General features: G+C 38.0%; 2 protein-coding genes across 2 annotated transcripts; one reads left to right on the top strand and one right to left on the bottom strand.

Annotated features, from left to right (window-relative positions):
- The first annotated feature begins 778 nt into the window (after positions 1 to 778).
- Positions 779 to 5,133, top strand: LOC109110449 (coenzyme Q2 4-hydroxybenzoate polyprenyltransferase). The gene is given in 9 exon segments (XM_042724720.1): positions 779 to 869; positions 1,202 to 1,620; positions 1,719 to 1,885; positions 3,088 to 3,209; positions 4,037 to 4,122; positions 4,234 to 4,367; positions 4,452 to 4,640; positions 4,872 to 4,977; positions 4,980 to 5,133. Coding segments are annotated over 8 exon segments (1,161 nt in total). The 5' UTR covers positions 779 to 869; positions 1,202 to 1,316; the 3' UTR covers positions 5,033 to 5,133.
- On the bottom strand, positions 5,097 to 17,475 carry LOC109110447 (glycine dehydrogenase (decarboxylating)). The gene is made up of 25 exons (XM_042724719.1): positions 17,101 to 17,475; positions 16,781 to 16,859; positions 14,675 to 14,810; positions 14,243 to 14,407; positions 14,008 to 14,085; positions 13,557 to 13,704; positions 12,801 to 12,997; positions 12,625 to 12,721; positions 12,409 to 12,514; positions 12,167 to 12,306; positions 11,945 to 12,025; positions 11,755 to 11,852; positions 11,526 to 11,610; positions 11,395 to 11,436; positions 11,134 to 11,276; positions 10,746 to 10,821; positions 8,257 to 8,382; positions 7,644 to 7,793; positions 7,301 to 7,413; positions 7,066 to 7,207; positions 6,542 to 6,653; positions 6,365 to 6,460; positions 6,105 to 6,277; positions 5,720 to 5,800; positions 5,097 to 5,638 (listed from the first exon to the last, which is right to left on the bottom strand). Exons 1-25 carry the CDS (start codon positions 17,374 to 17,376, stop codon positions 5,501 to 5,503), a joined length of 3,078 nt encoding a protein of 1,025 aa, XP_042580653.1. The 5' UTR covers positions 17,377 to 17,475; the 3' UTR covers positions 5,097 to 5,500.
- Positions 17,476 to 18,448: the final 973 nt, after the last annotated feature.

Below are 18,448 nucleotides of genomic sequence, written 5' to 3' on the forward strand. Positions count from 1 at the left end.
TATCTGTCAGAACAGATAATCACAGAACATGCAAATAACACAAATAATAATAATAAAAAAACCTGTACTCTCAGACAATGTGTGTATTTATTTGTTGTTTTTAATTTTCAACATCACTGGTAGATTGTACTGGTTTCCAGTGACCAGGCGAGGGAGCTCGTACTGTTTAACAGATTGGCTCGCGAGATTTCAAAAGGGTCAGTCAAAATACACAATTTTATTCCGTTTTAAATCCTAATCTTAAACATCTGGATGGAGAGAAGGAGCAGGGACTGAGTTTTACATTTATGAGAAAGAAAGAATTGTCATTTTATTTAGACCAATACTATTTAGGTGAATAAAATATTATGAAACAAAGCCCAGCCAATGTTATAAAAAGAGGAATTCGCCACATACAAAGTATTTTTGTCTCCACATTTAAAATATGTGGGTCATTTTGTTATTTTCAGTGTCATTTTGGTTCATTTATGACCATGCTATATAACATATGAATGTATTTATATTTGTTATAATGCTATAACTTGTTATAATGCCTGCTTTGAAAAGACATTACCATAATCATTATGAACGGTGTCATATCTGTACGTTACATTTTAATTGGACTTAATACATTTGCATGAAATTACTTTGCTGAAGTAACTTTAATTAAAGCATATTTTCTAATACTGTGTTTTATAGCATCTGTTGAGAGTGCTATTTCTGTACATGTAATCTTACACTGGAGCTTACAAATACTGAATCTCATGAAAGAAAGCATGTACAGTAGAACAAATCAAAAGGCGGAACCATTCAAAAGAAATACGTTTCAGGGGAACACGACGTCGGCGCACACAACGCAAAGGATTTCAGAATCGCTGTCACAGAGCGCTGTAAGTTAAATATTTAAAATAGACATGAATGATCTACAAACGATTCAACGAAGGAAGAAGATTTAACATATTAGCAAAGCTTGTTGCTGCTTGTTACGCCATTAATTAGTCAATAAGGGGCATTTCAATGGTCATAGCCAAGTTTAAGTGTAACACAAGCAGCATAATATTGAATATCTTAAAATTGTATTAAGTTTGACTACACTTACAGAATACTGGCACACAGTATTACAAAAAAAAATGCCTTATTCACTCAACTTGACACTTTCATGACTCGTCAGTAATCTGTGTTGAATACTGTGTATTGTGTTCTGTGCTGGTTGTTTTGTCAGGTTCATTGTTCCTGAAGAGCTCCCTCGTCTGCACATGAATGCAAGCACACAATGAACTACTTTGCGGTCGTGACATCTCTTGCTAAAAGTTGTCCATGACAGCTCAACAGACAAGATGATGTCCGGCAGACTGCTGGCACTGCTTCAGACACATGCAGTGAGGAGAAGTCTTCAACACATCTGCTCTGCTCGTCTTTCAAGTCTCAGAGGGCAGAATGAAAACATCACCACAGCCTTCTGTCAGCCTGGATCCTGCTTTAACAAAAGTGACGATCACAGACAGAGAGCATGGCCTCCTTTCCTGGCAGGTCACAGCCGTGGCAGAAGGTTCTTCAGCCTCACTCCTGCTGGGATTGTAAACGCAGCCCCGGCGTCCGTTCAGCCCTACCTCAGATTAATGAGACTGGACAAACCCATAGGTGAGCCGAGCTCATGTGAAATGGTGTTGTTTTCCAGGATGTCCTTTTGGTTGCAAGCTTTTGTTTTCAGTGAAATATGAATCGTTGTGCTCTTGTAGGAACGTGGCTGCTGTATCTGCCCTGTACGTGGAGTATTGGGCTGGCGGCAGACCCGGGATGCCTTCCTGATCTGCGCATGCTTGCGCTCTTCGGGGTGGGAGCTTTGCTTATGAGAGGAGCAGGATGCACAATCAATGACATGTGGGATAAAGACTTCGACAAGAAGGTAAGAGTACAAACATAGAAGTAGATTGATTGTTTCCTGAGTCATGTTCTTCCTTTAGTCCCAGGAAGCCAACTTTTTGCTTCATTATCTGAGAACATTCAACATGGTGGATATCTATTCAACTAGTGGTCTGAATTTCGTCTCTGCCATCCTCTCATCCAGACTAAGCCTAACATATCTCCTAATCTTACCTGGGTCTGTGTGTCAAGGGACTTGGGCGATTTTGCTGTAACATTGACCATAAACAATGTCAGATAATAATAATAATTTTCTCACCCTCGTGTCATTTCAAACCTGTATGACTTTATTTCTGTAAAACAAAAGGAGATATTTAAAAAAATGTTGATGGTGATACATGTTTGGAACGATATGGGGGTGAGTAAATGATGACAGAAGTTTCATTTCTTGGTGAACTCTCACTTTAAACTGATTTGATATAGAACTCAAGTGGAAGACGTGAGAGGCTTGCTTGACTTGTCAGTTTATTATCATTGAAACTTCATTTAGTGCCATTAAAAATAGTGTATACGCATATCATTATACAGGTGTATAATTCAAGCAGAATACTGAATCAGTTAATGTATAACAATAATGTATAATTTGAACTACACTCTTACAAATAAAGATTCCAAAAAGGTTTTTTTGCAACAATGCCATAAAAAACTATTTTGGGATCCCCAAAGAACCTCTCAGTGAACAGTTCTTAAAAGGATAGTTCAATCCAAAATTAACCTTTACTTACTCTCTTATCATTCCAAACCCATATGAGTTTCTTTCTTATGTTGAACATAGAAGATACTTAAGACTGCTGGTAATGTAACAGTTGTTGTGGGTGAACTATTCCTCTAAAAGTACAATTTTAATAATACATAGAAACTAATTCTACTCTAAAGATTCTCTTGTGCCACGAAAAGTAAGTTTCCATGAAAGTTAAAGGTTCTTGATGGAACCATCGATGCCAATGAAGAACCTTTATTTTTTAAAGAGTGCAGTTTGTAGAAAGAATAAAGTTGGTACGAGTGTTCAAGGATGTGGCTTGTTGAGGTTTTGTCAGTTTAATCAAGCTGAATCTTGAAAAGCTAGGTCAAATGATTGCTCCAGCTAGACTGTTTAGCGAGGTTCAGGAAAGAATAATAGACCACCTGGATTTGATCTTGGCTGCTGCTGGAATCTGATGTTGGGATGTGTCCTATCTTTGGTAGGTGTCAAGGACAGCCACTCGGCCCATTGCATCAGGGGAGATCACATCGTTTCAGGCTCTGGTTTTCCTCGGAGGACAGCTGAGTTTAGCACTGGGGGTTCTGCTCTGCCTCAATTACTACAGGTGCTTTATATTTTACAGTATTTTTACACCATATGTTTACGACTTCTGCCTCTAATTTGCTGTGTATTAATAGTAAAGTAATTGTTAAGTTTAGGTATGGGGTATAATTAAGGAATCTAAAATATGTGACCCTGGACCACAAAACCAGTCTTAAGTCGCTGGGGTATATTTTTAGCAATAGCCAAAAAAAACATTGTATGGGTCAAAATTATTGATTTTTCTTTTATGAAAAAAAATCATTAGGGTATTAAGAAAAGATCATGTTCCATGAAGATATTTTATAAATTTCCTATCATTAATATATCAAAACCTAATTTGTGATTAGTAATATGCATTACTAAGAACTTCATTTGGACAAAGTTAAGGGCGATTTTCTAAGTATTTAGCTTTTTTTGCACTCTTGGATTCCAGATTTTCAAATAGCTGTATCTCGGCCAAATATTGTCCTATCCTAACAAACAAAATACATTAATGGAAAGCTTATTATTCAGCCTTCAGATGATGTATAAATCTTAATCTCGAGAAATTGACCCTTATGACTGGTTTTGTGGTCCAGAGTCACATATGATCATGCAGAACAAGCAATTAATATGTGCTTTTATAAGTACTAATAAATAGGCAATATGATAGTAATATGCATGCTAATAAGCAACGAGACTAAAGTGTTACCAGTATTTTGCCAACATTTGGGACTAGAGTAGATATTATCGTAATATTTATTGTATTGAAACATCTTTAAATGTAGACAAAAATACAATTACAATTTCTGTCTCATGGTAACTTTAATTTTACTTACTAATAAACTGTGACTTCCCATCTGCCTCTAGCATAGCTCTTGGAGCCGCCTCTTTGTCGCTGGTGGTCACATACCCTCTCATGAAGAGAATCACATACTGGCCGCAGTTTGTTTTAGGTGTGTTGCCATTAATGTACTAAATGGCATTAATGCCTCCATATTATTGCTGAAAATTTGCTAATTTCTATTACTAAGACTGAACATTGTGTACATTTGTTGCTTCTGTAGGTCTCACTTTTAATTGGGGTGCTCTTCTGGGCTGGTCTGCTGTGAAGGGATCATGTGACTGGTCTGTGTGTTTACCTCTTTATGTATCTGGTGTCATGTGGACATTGATTTATGACACAATCTATGCCCATCAGGTACAGTATGTGATTAGTTATCACACCCCGACATAAATTTGAGCATTGTGTACATTTTGTGATCCATTTCCTCATCTTGAGTAGGACAAAGATGATGATTTAAAAGTGGGCGTGAAGTCTACAGCTCTGAGGTTTCAGGAGAACACCAAACTGTGGCTGAGTGGCTTCACTGGGGCGATGCTGTCAGGGCTGGTTCTAGCAGGAGCTAATGCTGACCAGACTTTGCCCTACTATTGTGCAGTGTGTGCAGTGGCCATTCAGCTAGCACATCAGGTGAGCAAGATATAGACGGTGCTTGATAAGTAGCCTGTCTGGGGTTACAAGAAAACAAATGATAAAAAAAAAAAAAAAAAACAACTTTGGGTTATTAGTCGTTTAAAAATCTAAATTAAATTACATGATATGCCAGATTAAGTATGTAAAAAGAGCTCTTAAAAAAAAAAAAAAAAAATTACATAAAAAAAAGTTATATTGACAATGAATCATTTATTCTGTGTTCCACAGATCTACACTGTGGACATCAACAGACCTGAGGACTGCTGGGAAAAATTTGCTTCAAACCGTAACCTCGGACTGCTTCTATTTTTAGGAATAGTGACTGGAAACTTATGGAAAAAAGAAATGATCATCAGTATGAACTGCAGCTTAACTCCATTTCAAATTAGAACGCATGCTGGTTGAGTGACATGGAATACCACCATAGATTTAGGAAACATATGTAAACCAAAGTTTGTTTTAAAATATTTATTAAATGGCTACAAACAGGCTCTATTCCTTAAATAATTAGAAAACATACATTACATCTATAAAATGAATGTTAACATTGAGAACAGTGCCAGTAAGTTATTCCTACAAACAGACCAAAACACCCAAATATTTTTTATACAGTGAATAAAAATATAAAAAGAACAAAAAACGAACCCCTATATAGGTTGATTACAGTATCTGAATCAGATTTGGATTGTTTTAGTAGAGTAACAGAGGAGAGGCCAGCTATTTGTGCATTGTATGCATTAGGAAATCTGAGGCACCAGGAACGTACCGAAGAGACTGTAATCACTGGGAAGAATAAATGATCATATATGATGGGAATGGTTCATTTGGATGAAGTAGCATTTCATTGAGTAATGAGGTCACGAAGAAGCCCTTTCCTCATATGGAGACTCATAGACGTCCATAGGTGGACAGGTGCAGACGAGATGTTGGTCTCCATAGAGGTCATCGATCCTTGAAATTGTGGGCCAGAATTTGGTCTCGGGTCTCACGAAAGGCTGAAATAACATTTTAAAACTGAATGAATAAAAACGTTTAAGTAAGGTTTATGTATGTTTACATTAACGTAAGCTACACACCATGGGGAAAGCAGCATACTCTCTGGAGTAAGGTCTGTCCCATGTGGTGGAGGTAATACAGGCCAGTGAGTGAGGAGCCATCTTTGGAAAACATGTGAAAGGCAAGTTAGATAGATTCAATAAAATTTCAGCTCTAGAATTAATGGCACTAATGAAAGTCGACAGTCTGCAGGGTTTAAAAGCAGAAATGAGAAACATGTATTTTTTAAAAAAGCACTTATATTAATTCTTCTGGGCATAAAATGTGACCAGGAGTACAAATAATGCCATGCTCCATAAACTTCTAGTACATGTGCATTACTGTACACATGATTAAAGCTGCACAGATGCTGCCGGTATGGAATGTTCTGGATTCAAGTTGTTCGTTAAGCTTTAAAACACTTACCTTGAGAGGATTAACCCTCGAGTCCATCCGGCCCTCTTCGATTTCTGCGATTTCCTGTCGGATGGCCAGCAACGAGTCACAGAAGCGGTCGAGCTCAGCCTTGTCCTCAGACTCTGTGGGTTCGATCATCAGAGTTCCAGCCACAGGCCATGACATGGTCGGTGCATGAAAACCTGTCATAAAAAGTGGTGGAGAATCAGTCAATTATCAGACATATTTAAAGCCAAAAATATTTACGTTACGGATGTTTTTCCACTTACCATAATCTTGCAGTCGTTTTGCTACATCAACGGCCTCAATGTTTGCTGACTTTTTAAAAGGCCGCACATCCAAAATAAACTCATGAGCAACGAATCCTGCAAATGCAAAATTGTCAGTAAATGTTTGTCAGGAAATTTTTAGATCAAAAATGCAATATTTTATTCAATAAAGCCAACCTTTAGAGCCCCTGAAAAGAATTTTGTAGTGGTTTTCCAGTCTTTTAGCCATGTAATTGGCATTAAGAATGGCCACCTCTGTAGCATGAACAAGACCCTTTGAACCCATCATCTGTTGAATGGAAAATAAATCAAATATTTTCAAATTAGGATGATATACGGTACCATATCAGCAGATATTTATTTATTGGTATTTGGCTATATATTGGATAATTCATTGTGCTGCTCCTTTCTTCTATTTTTACATTTACATTACCTTTGCTTCCATCTAAAACTCACTAAAAGTTAATCTTTAAAATTGTTTAAAGTTTAACAAATCTCAAAATAAATGCATTGTTTATGCTGTACCCTTTAATGTTGTAAAACCCTAAATTTTGCTTGTAAGATTTAAAATGAGTGTCTTATTTTTAATGCATTTATGCAAAATAGTACAGAAATTGATCTCAATTGATCAGAAGATATTAGTATCGGTCAGAAGGTTAATAATGGTGCATCTCTATTACTCAGATTTATGTATTACTCGCCTTAATGTAAGCCCATGAGATGGGCAGGATGGCACTGGAGCCCCAGGGAGCAGCACTGATGGTGCCCAAAGAACTTTCTGCATTACTGGACTGCATGTTCACCACTGGATGACTGGGCAGGAAGGGGGCAAGATGCTGTTTCCTGTTGGAAAAAGCCATATGGTTAACTGGAATCAACAGATCAACTGTTCTGGTAGACTGAGTAGGGCAGGTCTGCTCACTTCAAAACACTTACACTCCTATTGGTCCCATTCCAGGGCCGCCACCACCGTGAGGAATGCAGAAGGTTTTATGGAGATTCAAGTGAGAAACATCTGAGCCATAGTCTCCTGGTCGACATAATCCAACCTGAATCAGAAGAACATGACCGTTCAATGTAAAACCTACTGTGAATAAACCTCTCTCTGTAACACTTCTCACTTCTACAACTTAAGAGCATTTAATCATCATCAATCCAGCAATATAGCGCATGAAAAAAAAAAAAAAAAAAAAAAAAAAGTTAATTGTTAGTCCATATTGTAACTAATGTTAATGGTCACTACTATATGGAAAATGTTGCTGCATGTTCTTCATCTGACCTGTGCGTTCATGTTGGCACCATCTAGGTACACCTGTCCACCGTTCTGATGGATGAGCTCACACACTTCACTCACATTCTCCTCAAACACACCGTTAGTGGAGGGGTATGTGATCATAATGGCAGCCAAGTTGGCTTTATGTTTGTCCACCTGACAAAAAAAAATAAATAATTAAAAAAAAAGGGATTCATGTAGTTGCTTGAGTAAAGTACATCTTTAAAAGACTAAGCATGTCATTTTTTGCATGTTAAACACTTTCTCCTATCGAAAACCAAAGCTATTCATAGGTTGGTTCCCTCCAAAACGTATATACACACAGCTTTCAAAACCGTTTGTTTGAGCATCATGACTCGACATGTGAGTTTGGAGTATTTGTTTGCTCAACCAATGCCAGTCAGGAAGTGTGTTCAGGAAACCTGTTCGAACCTCAATAAACTCATTTTTGCAATTTCATTTGGTGCTGCTAGCTGCGCAAAAATTACACCCTTCACCTTTAACACTGACAAGGTAATGTTATCATAGACAAGTGTGTCAGTGTAAATAGCTAACAGAAGATAAAGGCTTCCTGTTGACAGGAGATGCAAACTGTGACACTTCAAATTACTGTACATACCATTGCTTTAAGGTGAGACACGTCGATGTTGCCATCTTTATCCACCTCCACCACCTGAACCTTCATGCCTGCCATCTGAGCGCTGGCAGGGTTTGTTCCATGGGCGGATTTGGGAATCAGACAAACCTGAACAAATTATAACAGATTTGATGCATTAGATTAATGGACAAAACAAACATATAAACAAGAACAACAACACACACATTTATTTCTGTAACCAAGTGAACTTAAAGTTGAAGTTTAGAAGGTTTGTCAATGTTCTCCAAACGCCGTTTGTTGTTTACTGACTACTATACGCAAGCCATTAATGCTTTTGACTCCAAAAAAAAGTGTAAACATTAAGTCTCCCAAAGGAACCATCAAAACATTCAAAGTGGTCCACTAAGATCCATCAATCACTTTCCAGCTCAACCAATAGTGAGAGTTTGGGGTGTGGCTTCTGTAACAGGCTGAGCCAGAGGGTGTTTAGCTAGACTATAGCTATGTTTCCATCCAAAGATTCGAATTAAACTTATGCGCAAAACTGGAATAACACATAAAACATGTGAATAAAGCACTGTTTCCATCCAACAAGTCAAAGAGAACAAAATCGTCACTTCCTGGTAAACTGTGGCACTAAATATCACTAAGAATATAGGAGAAGCCACTGAATATTATCTTTTTTTTTTATATATATGATAAAAATGACTTGCACCTCAGAGAGAGCACACATAACACAATAAATGTTGTCAATTCTTTCGGAGTTGGATGCTGCTGTTTTGGAACACAGTCGCATAAGACAATTTAAATTATACAGAAATACTTTGATGACAGACTTTGCTCAGGCATTTCAGAATGACCATAACATATAGATGCCGTGAACTAAATTGGTCTGCTGCTAGTCAAGTTATCCAGTCTCATAGAACAAAGTCACGTGACTTTTTCAATGCGCATGGAGGAATTTATTGGGTAAATGTGTTTCCATCGTAGTTTATGCAGATTTTTTCTTATAGAATAAAAAGTATATCCTACTCAAATGTGCTCATTTTTAGAATTTATGCGCATCTTGGCGTTTCCATCCAGAGTTTTTAATGCAATATTCTAAAATTCACATAAAAATAGATGTATGGAAACACAGCTTATGGCTGACACATTGCATGGAAAAATAAATTTAGTTTCAGTTACAGAAGTACAAGCCAAAATTTGAAGACTTTCCAAAATATGTAGAGTCAGACAAAAGGGTAAAACAAAGGTAAAAACTGGCAATGCTTTTAAATGCAATGGTGGTTGCTTATGCAGAAACCGCATACTTCAACTTTAATGGTTGTTTAACATACATAGAACCCAATTTTTTGTCGTCTTAAACACTTTATGTAAAACAGATTTACAACACTAAGCTTGTCACATTTAAAATAACTTCTGTCAAAAATTTTGTTCTGTTCCTCACAAAGCCATTGTAGCTTATAAGGAGTAACTAGTCTAGGTCTACTTTCATTATGAATCCTTTTGTTTTCCACAGACATTTAACTTGACATGAGGGCAAGTAAAAGACAGAATTTTCGTTTGTTTTAATCAATACTATATGACAGACATTCTGAACTAAGGACACAGTGGTCTAAATGCTTAACATTATGCAATTTTCAATAGGACACCATGGACAAACTCATCGTCCAAGGACTGCATGTCTTAAAAATCTCCAAATATGGAATCTTGCACTGAAGTTGATTCCCGTAACGGGGTGGTTGTTTTCTATGGATATTTACTCAACCATTGCAGTTTGAACCTTGGCTGGTTTAAGAGCTGCATCCGCTATCTAAGATCTGCTTATTAGGAAGATGATAAAAAAAACAAAGGCCAGATTACAAAACACTGCAATGACTTGACTAAACGTTCTTATCGCTGACCTTCTTTCCACTCCCCACTAACAATTCACCACTTTTTCAGCTATTTTCTTTTAGGTTCAAAACACTTGATCATTTTTCACTTTTCACTGTGGACAGAATTTAACTTTTTGTATTACTCATGGACCGTTTGTTTTCCTTTCAAGCAGCAATTCTATTTCAGTCAGGGGTTAAATCACTTATGGGTAACATACTTGAAAACTTTCAGAATTTTCATATTTTTGGGAAAATAATACAAAAAACAACAAAAGTATCTGTGTATATTATAGTTGTATATAACGATTGTATCTATATACAAATATAATACAATATTACATATTATATAATAAAATAAGTAATACTAAATTATACTTTTTGTATAATTATATCTATTTGGCCTACTTTGAACTTTTTTTTTCTTTTTTTAAATGGAGGAAATTTGAAAAATGTTATCAGATTGCCATTCTGCTTACAATCAGTTTTCACAAGATTAGGAAAAGTCATGAAGGGTCAACCTGATACTTCAAATGTGATGCATGTTTTTAAATGGCCCTGAGGCAACACACAAGGCTTGAGGTTAAATCAGAGGAGACTTTGCTACTGAGTGTTTCACTGCAGGGTGATACTCACTGTTCTGTGAGATTCTCCTTTGGAATTTAGATAGGCTTTGATTGCAGCCAAGCCTGCATATTCCCCCTGCGCACCACTGCGGGACAAAGAAAAATTAATAGCATCATGTATATATAAGCGTACTGTCTCAGCACAGCAGAGTTCAAAGATTGCTTCACAAGGCTCTTGCCCAAGAGTACAGTATGCTAATGATCCTGTTAAAGTGTCAACCAAGCAGAACGTATAGATGCCTACACCCCACCAAAACTTATCAGTACCAGAAACGTGATCGAAACTGAGTGCCCCATGTTGACATTTGCTTTGTCAACTACAAGACCACTGTTGACTAAAATTACAATAAAAATCACGATTTTGATACCATAACAACAATATCAGGCAGGACACTTGCCTATTTGGTTGAAAGGAGATCTTATCATATCCTGTAATCTCACAAAGGTCTCTCTCTAGCTGTCTGAAGAGCTGCTGATAACCTTCGGCCTGATCCAGTGGCACAAAAGGGTGGATGTTTGCAAATTCTCTCCAGGTGATTGGCTGTTGTGAAAAGGTTACAATGAGTCAGTGAATAGATCAGACTGGTTGAAATGAGGCACTGTCCGAGATACATTAAAAAGGAGGGCTGAAATTAATAAGCAGATTAATACTGACTCACCATGAGCTCTGAGGAACTGTTCAGCTTCATTGTGCACGATCCCTGGATTCAACAGCAGAGTTTTAATGTGATGTTTGCATGTAAAGTCATTACAGTGGATATATACCATTGTAAACTGATTCTTTACTTACCAAAGGAATCATACTGTGTACGAGGGAAATATCCTTATTTTCCAGGCGCTTCATGTAACGTACAATATTGGTCTCTGAGTGATAACTGAATTTAAATGCAATATATACAAATAATTACTATACAGAAATAGCTCATCCATATATTTAGATAAACAAGATTTTGTATCAAGTTTCACTGATTTTTCACAGATTTGTTAGAAGCAACTAGCACTGAAACTGGTAAACAAACCTGTTAAACACTGGATGGGTAAGAAACTTGCTAGTCCTCTTGAAAGGGCTTGCCAGCAGTCCTTTTGTCCGCTCACTCATTTTCTCAGCAATAAGCTCCTGAAATGTTAAAAAGAAGAGATGTCATTGGGGCAAAGAGAATTAAGGATTTTTTAACAATAATTGAAATATTGAATCAGGCGAGAACTTACAGCTGAGGACTCGCAACCGAAGATCCAGAGCAGATCATCTAAGTCTCTCTCAGTGACAGTTTCATCCAGAGACACTCCGAGCTAAAACCACATCAACAAACGACATTAAACACATGAAATAAATGAATATGAAAATAAATAAAATGTCAGTTTTTTCTAAATAAAAACAAAAGTAGCATTGCCTATTAGTGGGTTTATTTTTAACATATTCACAAGCCTCACCACTCCATCACTGTACACCCGTAGGTTGATCTCCCGCTGCTTAGCTTTTTCCAAGATGTCCTTGCCGGCCACACCACAGTTGATCTTCAGTGTGTCAAAGAAGTTCTCATGTTGGAGTTTGTGCCCAGCTCTTTTCAGCCCTTTACAACAAATAAAAAACATCCAGTATCATAACATTTCTTATTCAAAGAGAATAAATAAATAAATAAATTTGTAAACAGGATTCAAAATGGCAAACTTGCCCTCAGCGAGAATCAACGTTGCATTGTGGGTTCTCTCTGCAATGTGCCTCAATCCTTGAGGACCATGATACAACGCAAACATGGAGGCCATGTTTGCAAGAAGAGCCTGAGTGGAGACATTAAAACGGAGTACAGACATTCAACTTTACAAATATATATACACTATATAATATATACACACACAGACACAGTTTTTTCAGATTTGTGAAGCTCTACCTGGGCAGTGCAGATGTTGCTGGTGGCTTTGTCCCTGCGGATGTGCTGCTCTCTTGTCTGGAGAGCCAGACGATAAACCTCTTTACCAGCCGCATCTCTGTAACAGGAAACATTTGACAGTTGATACCAACACTGATGAGGAAAAATATACTGAATCCTATAAATTACAGACTTACCTGGTCACTCCGACCATCCTTCCTGGCATCATCCTGACCAGATTTTCTTTGACTGCAAAGAATGCAGCATGAGGCCCACCATAGCAGAGAGGCACTCCAAAGCGCTGTGAGCTGCCCAAGGCGATGTCAACTCCAAACTCACCCGGAGGACGCAACACACAGAGCGCCAGCAAGTCTGTGGCACAGCAAGCCAGTGCCTTTGATAAAAATGGACCACAAAATTAATAAACAGATACAATTTCACAAAAACAACCTCATCAAATCTGGTGCTTTTGAACGCGTCTGAATAAGTTGCTGTAATAGGTATGTGCACAAAAACTAATAACAGATTCTGTTGTTACAATTAAGGACCAATTAGATTGTCAAAAATTACAATTGTCATCATTTACTCACCCTCATATCATTCAAAACTTGACTTTTTCCTTTGTTTTTTTTTTTTTTTTTTACATGGATCACAAATTGAGATTTTTAATAAAACACTCAAATCTCACTTCCATATATTCAAGCTGGCCGTGAAGCTAGGCCACACCAGGTTTCACATCAGTGTTTGAAAGCTCTAAACAATTTAGTAGTATGGAAATAACAATGTGCTCTTCGAAATGTCCCCAGAAGAAAACACAACAAGTCAAACAGGTTTGGAGCAGCATGAGGGTGAATACATCAGTTGAGTGAATGGAGCAAGTTAAAACCTTATATGCAAATCAGAAACTGAAAATGTGAATTTTATAATAACATATGGAGGGGAGATGTACATACACCAGCCTTGTGAGCCCGATCAACAAGTGCAGTGAAATCTTCCACTCTGCCTTCAGTGTCTGGATACTGGAAGAGCACACCGCTAACATCCTTCCCACTGAAGTCCATCTCATGAGGAAGCTTGAGAACAGTCTTCACACCAGTGTAACTAAAGGATACAAACTTTTAATCAATACAGACAGAGAGACAGACAGACAGGTAGAGAGGCAGGGAGACAAAGAAAGATGTTAGAGAGACAGAGAGATAAAGACAGATGGGTAGAAAGACAGACAGATAGATAAATAGATAGACAAAGACAGATGGGTAGAGAGACAAAGAGACGAAAAAGACAGACTGTTAGCAGGATAGACAGAAAGATAAACAAATAAGGATAGATAGATAGGTAGGTAGATAGACTGATAGATAGTTAGATAGATATTTCTTTATTCTAAATGTTGATGATCTTCCTTACTTGGCTCTGGTTTGCACAACTGCTATAGTCTGTGGATGACAGCGTGGGTCAATGTAGAACATTCTTCTTTTGGTTTGCCTTTGAAAAGGAACAGGTGAGTGTTAATAATCACTCCCAGCCCTGGGGAAACACCATTCTGCACGCCAAAGACCTGAATGAGCAGGTTCAGGTGTTGGCTAACGGACTAAAGGTCTTCTTGTTCTTCACAGATGTTTCCAGCGGTAAGCGTACTCACCTGTTGCAGAGCTGCATGGCCTCAGCAGCAGCAGTACCCTCATCCAGCAGTGACGCATTAGCTACTGCCATTCCCGTGATGTCACAGACCATGGTCTGATAATTCAGCAGGCTCTCCAGACGCCCCTGAGAGACCTCAGGCTGGTAGGGGGTGTACTGGGTCAACCTACAGAGAACACAAAAACTCTTGAATCCCTAACCAAAGACCTCCAGTCTGAGTCACAAGACTGATCTCACGCTACAACTCGCTTACATAATAAAAATCATCAAAATGCAATTTGCTTTTTGACTAGAACTGTACTGACCATGAGAAACTAATGAACAAGATGTTTCAGCGTGTGGCTGTAAATTTTAAGTCCCATGACTGAAACAAACTTTTGCTCCACCAGAAGCTGAAATATACAGTATGCTTCAAACTACAAGGAACACATACCATCCTGAATTCTCAAGCAGATTTCTTTGTATGACTGGCGGGACCGAGCAGTCATAATAACCCATTCCAATATAGGACCTCCACATCTTGTTCCTCGATGCAATCTTTTGAAGCGAATCAAGAATTTCATTCTCACCTGTAGTGATGAAGCACAGAGATAAGAATGATTTGAAAATCTGTGGTTACTGTTAAACCCAATCAGTATGTAAAACACCCTAGATTAATAAAACAGTTCTCACATGCTAACATAGTGCTCACTTAGTTTCGCTTTTATTGTGAGCCAATGATTTGACAGTAAAATAGATGATTAAGTCTTCCAGATTTAAGCTCCTTACATGGAAAAAAAAGCCCTATGGTTTGTGTCGCATCAAATTAAATCCAGCTTCTGTTTCACAAGTGAATATTTTAGGAAGCTTCTCACATGACTCATAAGTACAAAGCAACTGCTTTTAGACACAATCCACCTAGAATTTAAACACACAGCTACAAAAACATTACATGGCATGATCTGATCTGATGTATAATACAAGAGCACACGATCTCACTGATTAATATTTGCATTAAGCATGTTTGAAATTCATAATATAGGTGCAAAAAGTTAGATAAAGCGCATATGGGCCATTTCCTGATGGCTAGGTAACTAGTTAAATGGTTGTAGCTTGAGGGCACTGGAGCCGGTTCATACAGACACACACAAATTCCCGAGGCATTGTGCCGCAGCTTAGCAACACAGCAACTGAACGGGGCAAAGATAATGCTGTAGTACAAACAGCTAGAGAGGACCCCCTCAACACTTAACAAATCTGTGGGATGTTCATTTTGTCAAGTTTAACCCAGGATATTTGTGCGACAATGAGGCAGCCAGCCAGTTTGATGTGTTGATATGGTGTTTATCAGTGTAAAATTCTGTAAAAGGGTATGCTATTTTGAACATAACCGTTTTGAGACATAAAAACATATTCATAAAACCACAAAAGGGAAAGTTTAGTGAGCCCATTATTGTTGAGCAGTGAATTTCTTGCAGGATTTGCTCTGTGCAGCTGAACCAGCAGAATCCAGTATAGCCCCCCCATCAGCTTCAGCATGGCTTGCTTCATTAAAGACACACACAACAGATGAGAAAACTGACTCCTGCCATATGTCAAACCTCAGAGTAACTACAATAAATTATATGTTTAATGACAATATTCCTTTTATAACTCTCATTTTGACATTCATACAATGGTTTGGGGTAGGGGGAAAATTAAAAAAAAAAACAGTCTAGTGACTTGAGAAAGGGTTGGTTGCAATATTGTCAAAACTATCTCTTAAAAACGAGACGTTACTTTACACTTTATATCTGCATAAACATACGCATTTTACATTTTAAGAGTCATGTTGTCTGCACAAATATAAGCTAAAACGCATTTATTAACACTCCGGTGTACTTTGTAATTTGTATGTGTAAACCATCTGTTTTCCTAGCATATGTTTTTGAAATAATTATCAGACTTTATAATTGCAAATGCAACCCAAAATTCTACATGCTATTTATCGTTAAATGCCGATAAATGGTCAATTATTGCGCATAAGTAGAAGTTGTATGTTGAGCGGTGCACGCGTGATGTAATGCTACTGCTAACCAGATCAAACTGGCCGAGTGACGCTGAACTTTACACTCTAATTGTCATCCTATTGGCATCGGCCGAGGGCGTCAGGAGATTGGTGCTGCTCGCCCGGCTCCGCAAAAACAACTCCAAATATGTTCAAAGGAAGACTTAACGGTGAAAACACTCCAGTAAGGTCTATTGGCACACAAAGAGCGTGTAACCTACATTCCTCGCTCAGATGGTCTCCTTTGTTAGAGTCTGGTGCGATAGAAAACCCTAATTCGAAATATTTCGAAATAAAAATCTAGATTTTGATTAAAAGCCTTAATGGAGCGACTAGTTCCGCTGCTCTAAAATCTGACACCAGACAGAGTTCTCAAATACCGCAGGAATGAAATTTAACCTCGCAGTTTGCCTTTCAGACAGTCAGTGCAAATAAATGATGAATTCACAACAACAAACGACACGTGTTTCCTCTGTCTGCGTGCCGCTGCTGAGAGCAGAGCGAACAACTTACACACAGGATCGTCCATTTTCAAACTTCTTCCCAGACGGATGGATGCAGGAACGGTGTTTTCGATAAGCTGAGCGACTGACTGAAATCAAAAGTGTACACCATTATTTTGTTTATTTATTATTATTATTATCATCATCATCATCATCATCATCATCACCACCATCAACACAAACGGAGAGAATTGTTGCACAGTTTTGTTGCAAAATTGATTAAAGTTTAAGATGCGAGTAAAATGCTGACATAAAGCGTTTTAATAGACTCGCAATCTAGCATTTTAGTATATAAACATTACGTTTAATAAAAAATAAATAGGTTTTTACCTCAAGTCCAAGGGTATTTAGCATCTCTCTTTTCTCTTTGTCACCCGGTCCAATGTGTCTTTCAGAAAAATCATCGTGTCTCGGCAAAATTCGTTCTATCTTCCTAGACCACAAAACTTGTGAGGTGCCCATACAGCGCACATTTGCAGACACATCTGCGTTAAAACCTTGAAGATTCTTAAAAACATCCCCTTTATTGCTGATATTTCTGTACGTTGCGCGAGCGTTGATTGACCTGCTGATGACAACACGCCAGGATTTAGCGCAGCTCTGCATGCTCTTCACTTGAGATTGACTAAATCTGTATGGAAGAATCGTTCAGTCAGCCTCCAAGCCGTGTAGCCCACTAAATGTCTGTGAAACTCCTTAAAAGTGACTATTTTATACGCCTCCTCGTTGCACAGGGAGCAGCCAATCGATAAGGGAATTCTCTCTGACGCAGAGACAAGCCCCGCTCTCTCAGGTTCCGCCGAAATAACATACTGTGCTGTGAGGAGTTTATATGACGCGGTTTACATCTATATTACTCACACACTTGGTATGTGCTCGTTATATGCCCTCTATGTTTTTACATGTTTTGTAGTCGCGTTCTTGAACGCCCAATTAAACGCTGAGACAACTGTGGAGCAATCATACAACTGAACGGAGAAGAAGCTGGTAGAGTGAAAGTGAATGGGTTCTTCACGAGTTCCTCATTTTCCACACCAGGGGAATCCAATGCAGAAATGTCCTTTAAAAAGGACAGTTCTCTGGGGAACTTTTAAGATGAAGCCAAGTTCTTGCCAATGATTACTTCATAAGGAAAATACTTAATAAGGAAAAAGCTTTGAAATATAGGCAAGTTCTCCCATACAAAATATGACATCTGGGGCACATTCTGTGAAGATGGATGGAGATTCTTTTGAGGGATTCATGAGTGTGGCAAATTCAGCATACACTATCTATCTATCTATCTATCTATCTATCTATCTATCTATCTATCTATCTATCTATCTATCTATCTATCTATCTATCTATCTATCTATCTATCTATCTGTCTATCTGTCTATCTGTCTGTCTGTCATCTACACTCTAAAAAATGCTGGGTTAAACACAACCCAGCACTGGGTGGGAAAAATATGGACAAACCCAGCAAATGGGTTGTTTTCAACCAACAGTTGGGTTAAATGTTTAACCCAACTTTCTGGGCAGTAACCCAATCGCTGGATCTGTTTATATTTTACCCAGTGCTGGGTTGTATTTAACCCAGCATTTTTTTTTTATCTCTCCGTCTGTTTAACAAAACTAAAGAAGAATATTCTAAACTGACCCACGCCTTGTTGCAGTTGTGCAAACCAGAGGCAAGTTC

Source organism: Cyprinus carpio, chromosome B5 (genome assembly GCF_018340385.1).
Source record: "Cyprinus carpio isolate SPL01 chromosome B5, ASM1834038v1, whole genome shotgun sequence".
NCBI classification, from domain to species: Eukaryota; Metazoa; Chordata; class Actinopteri; order Cypriniformes; family Cyprinidae; genus Cyprinus; species Cyprinus carpio.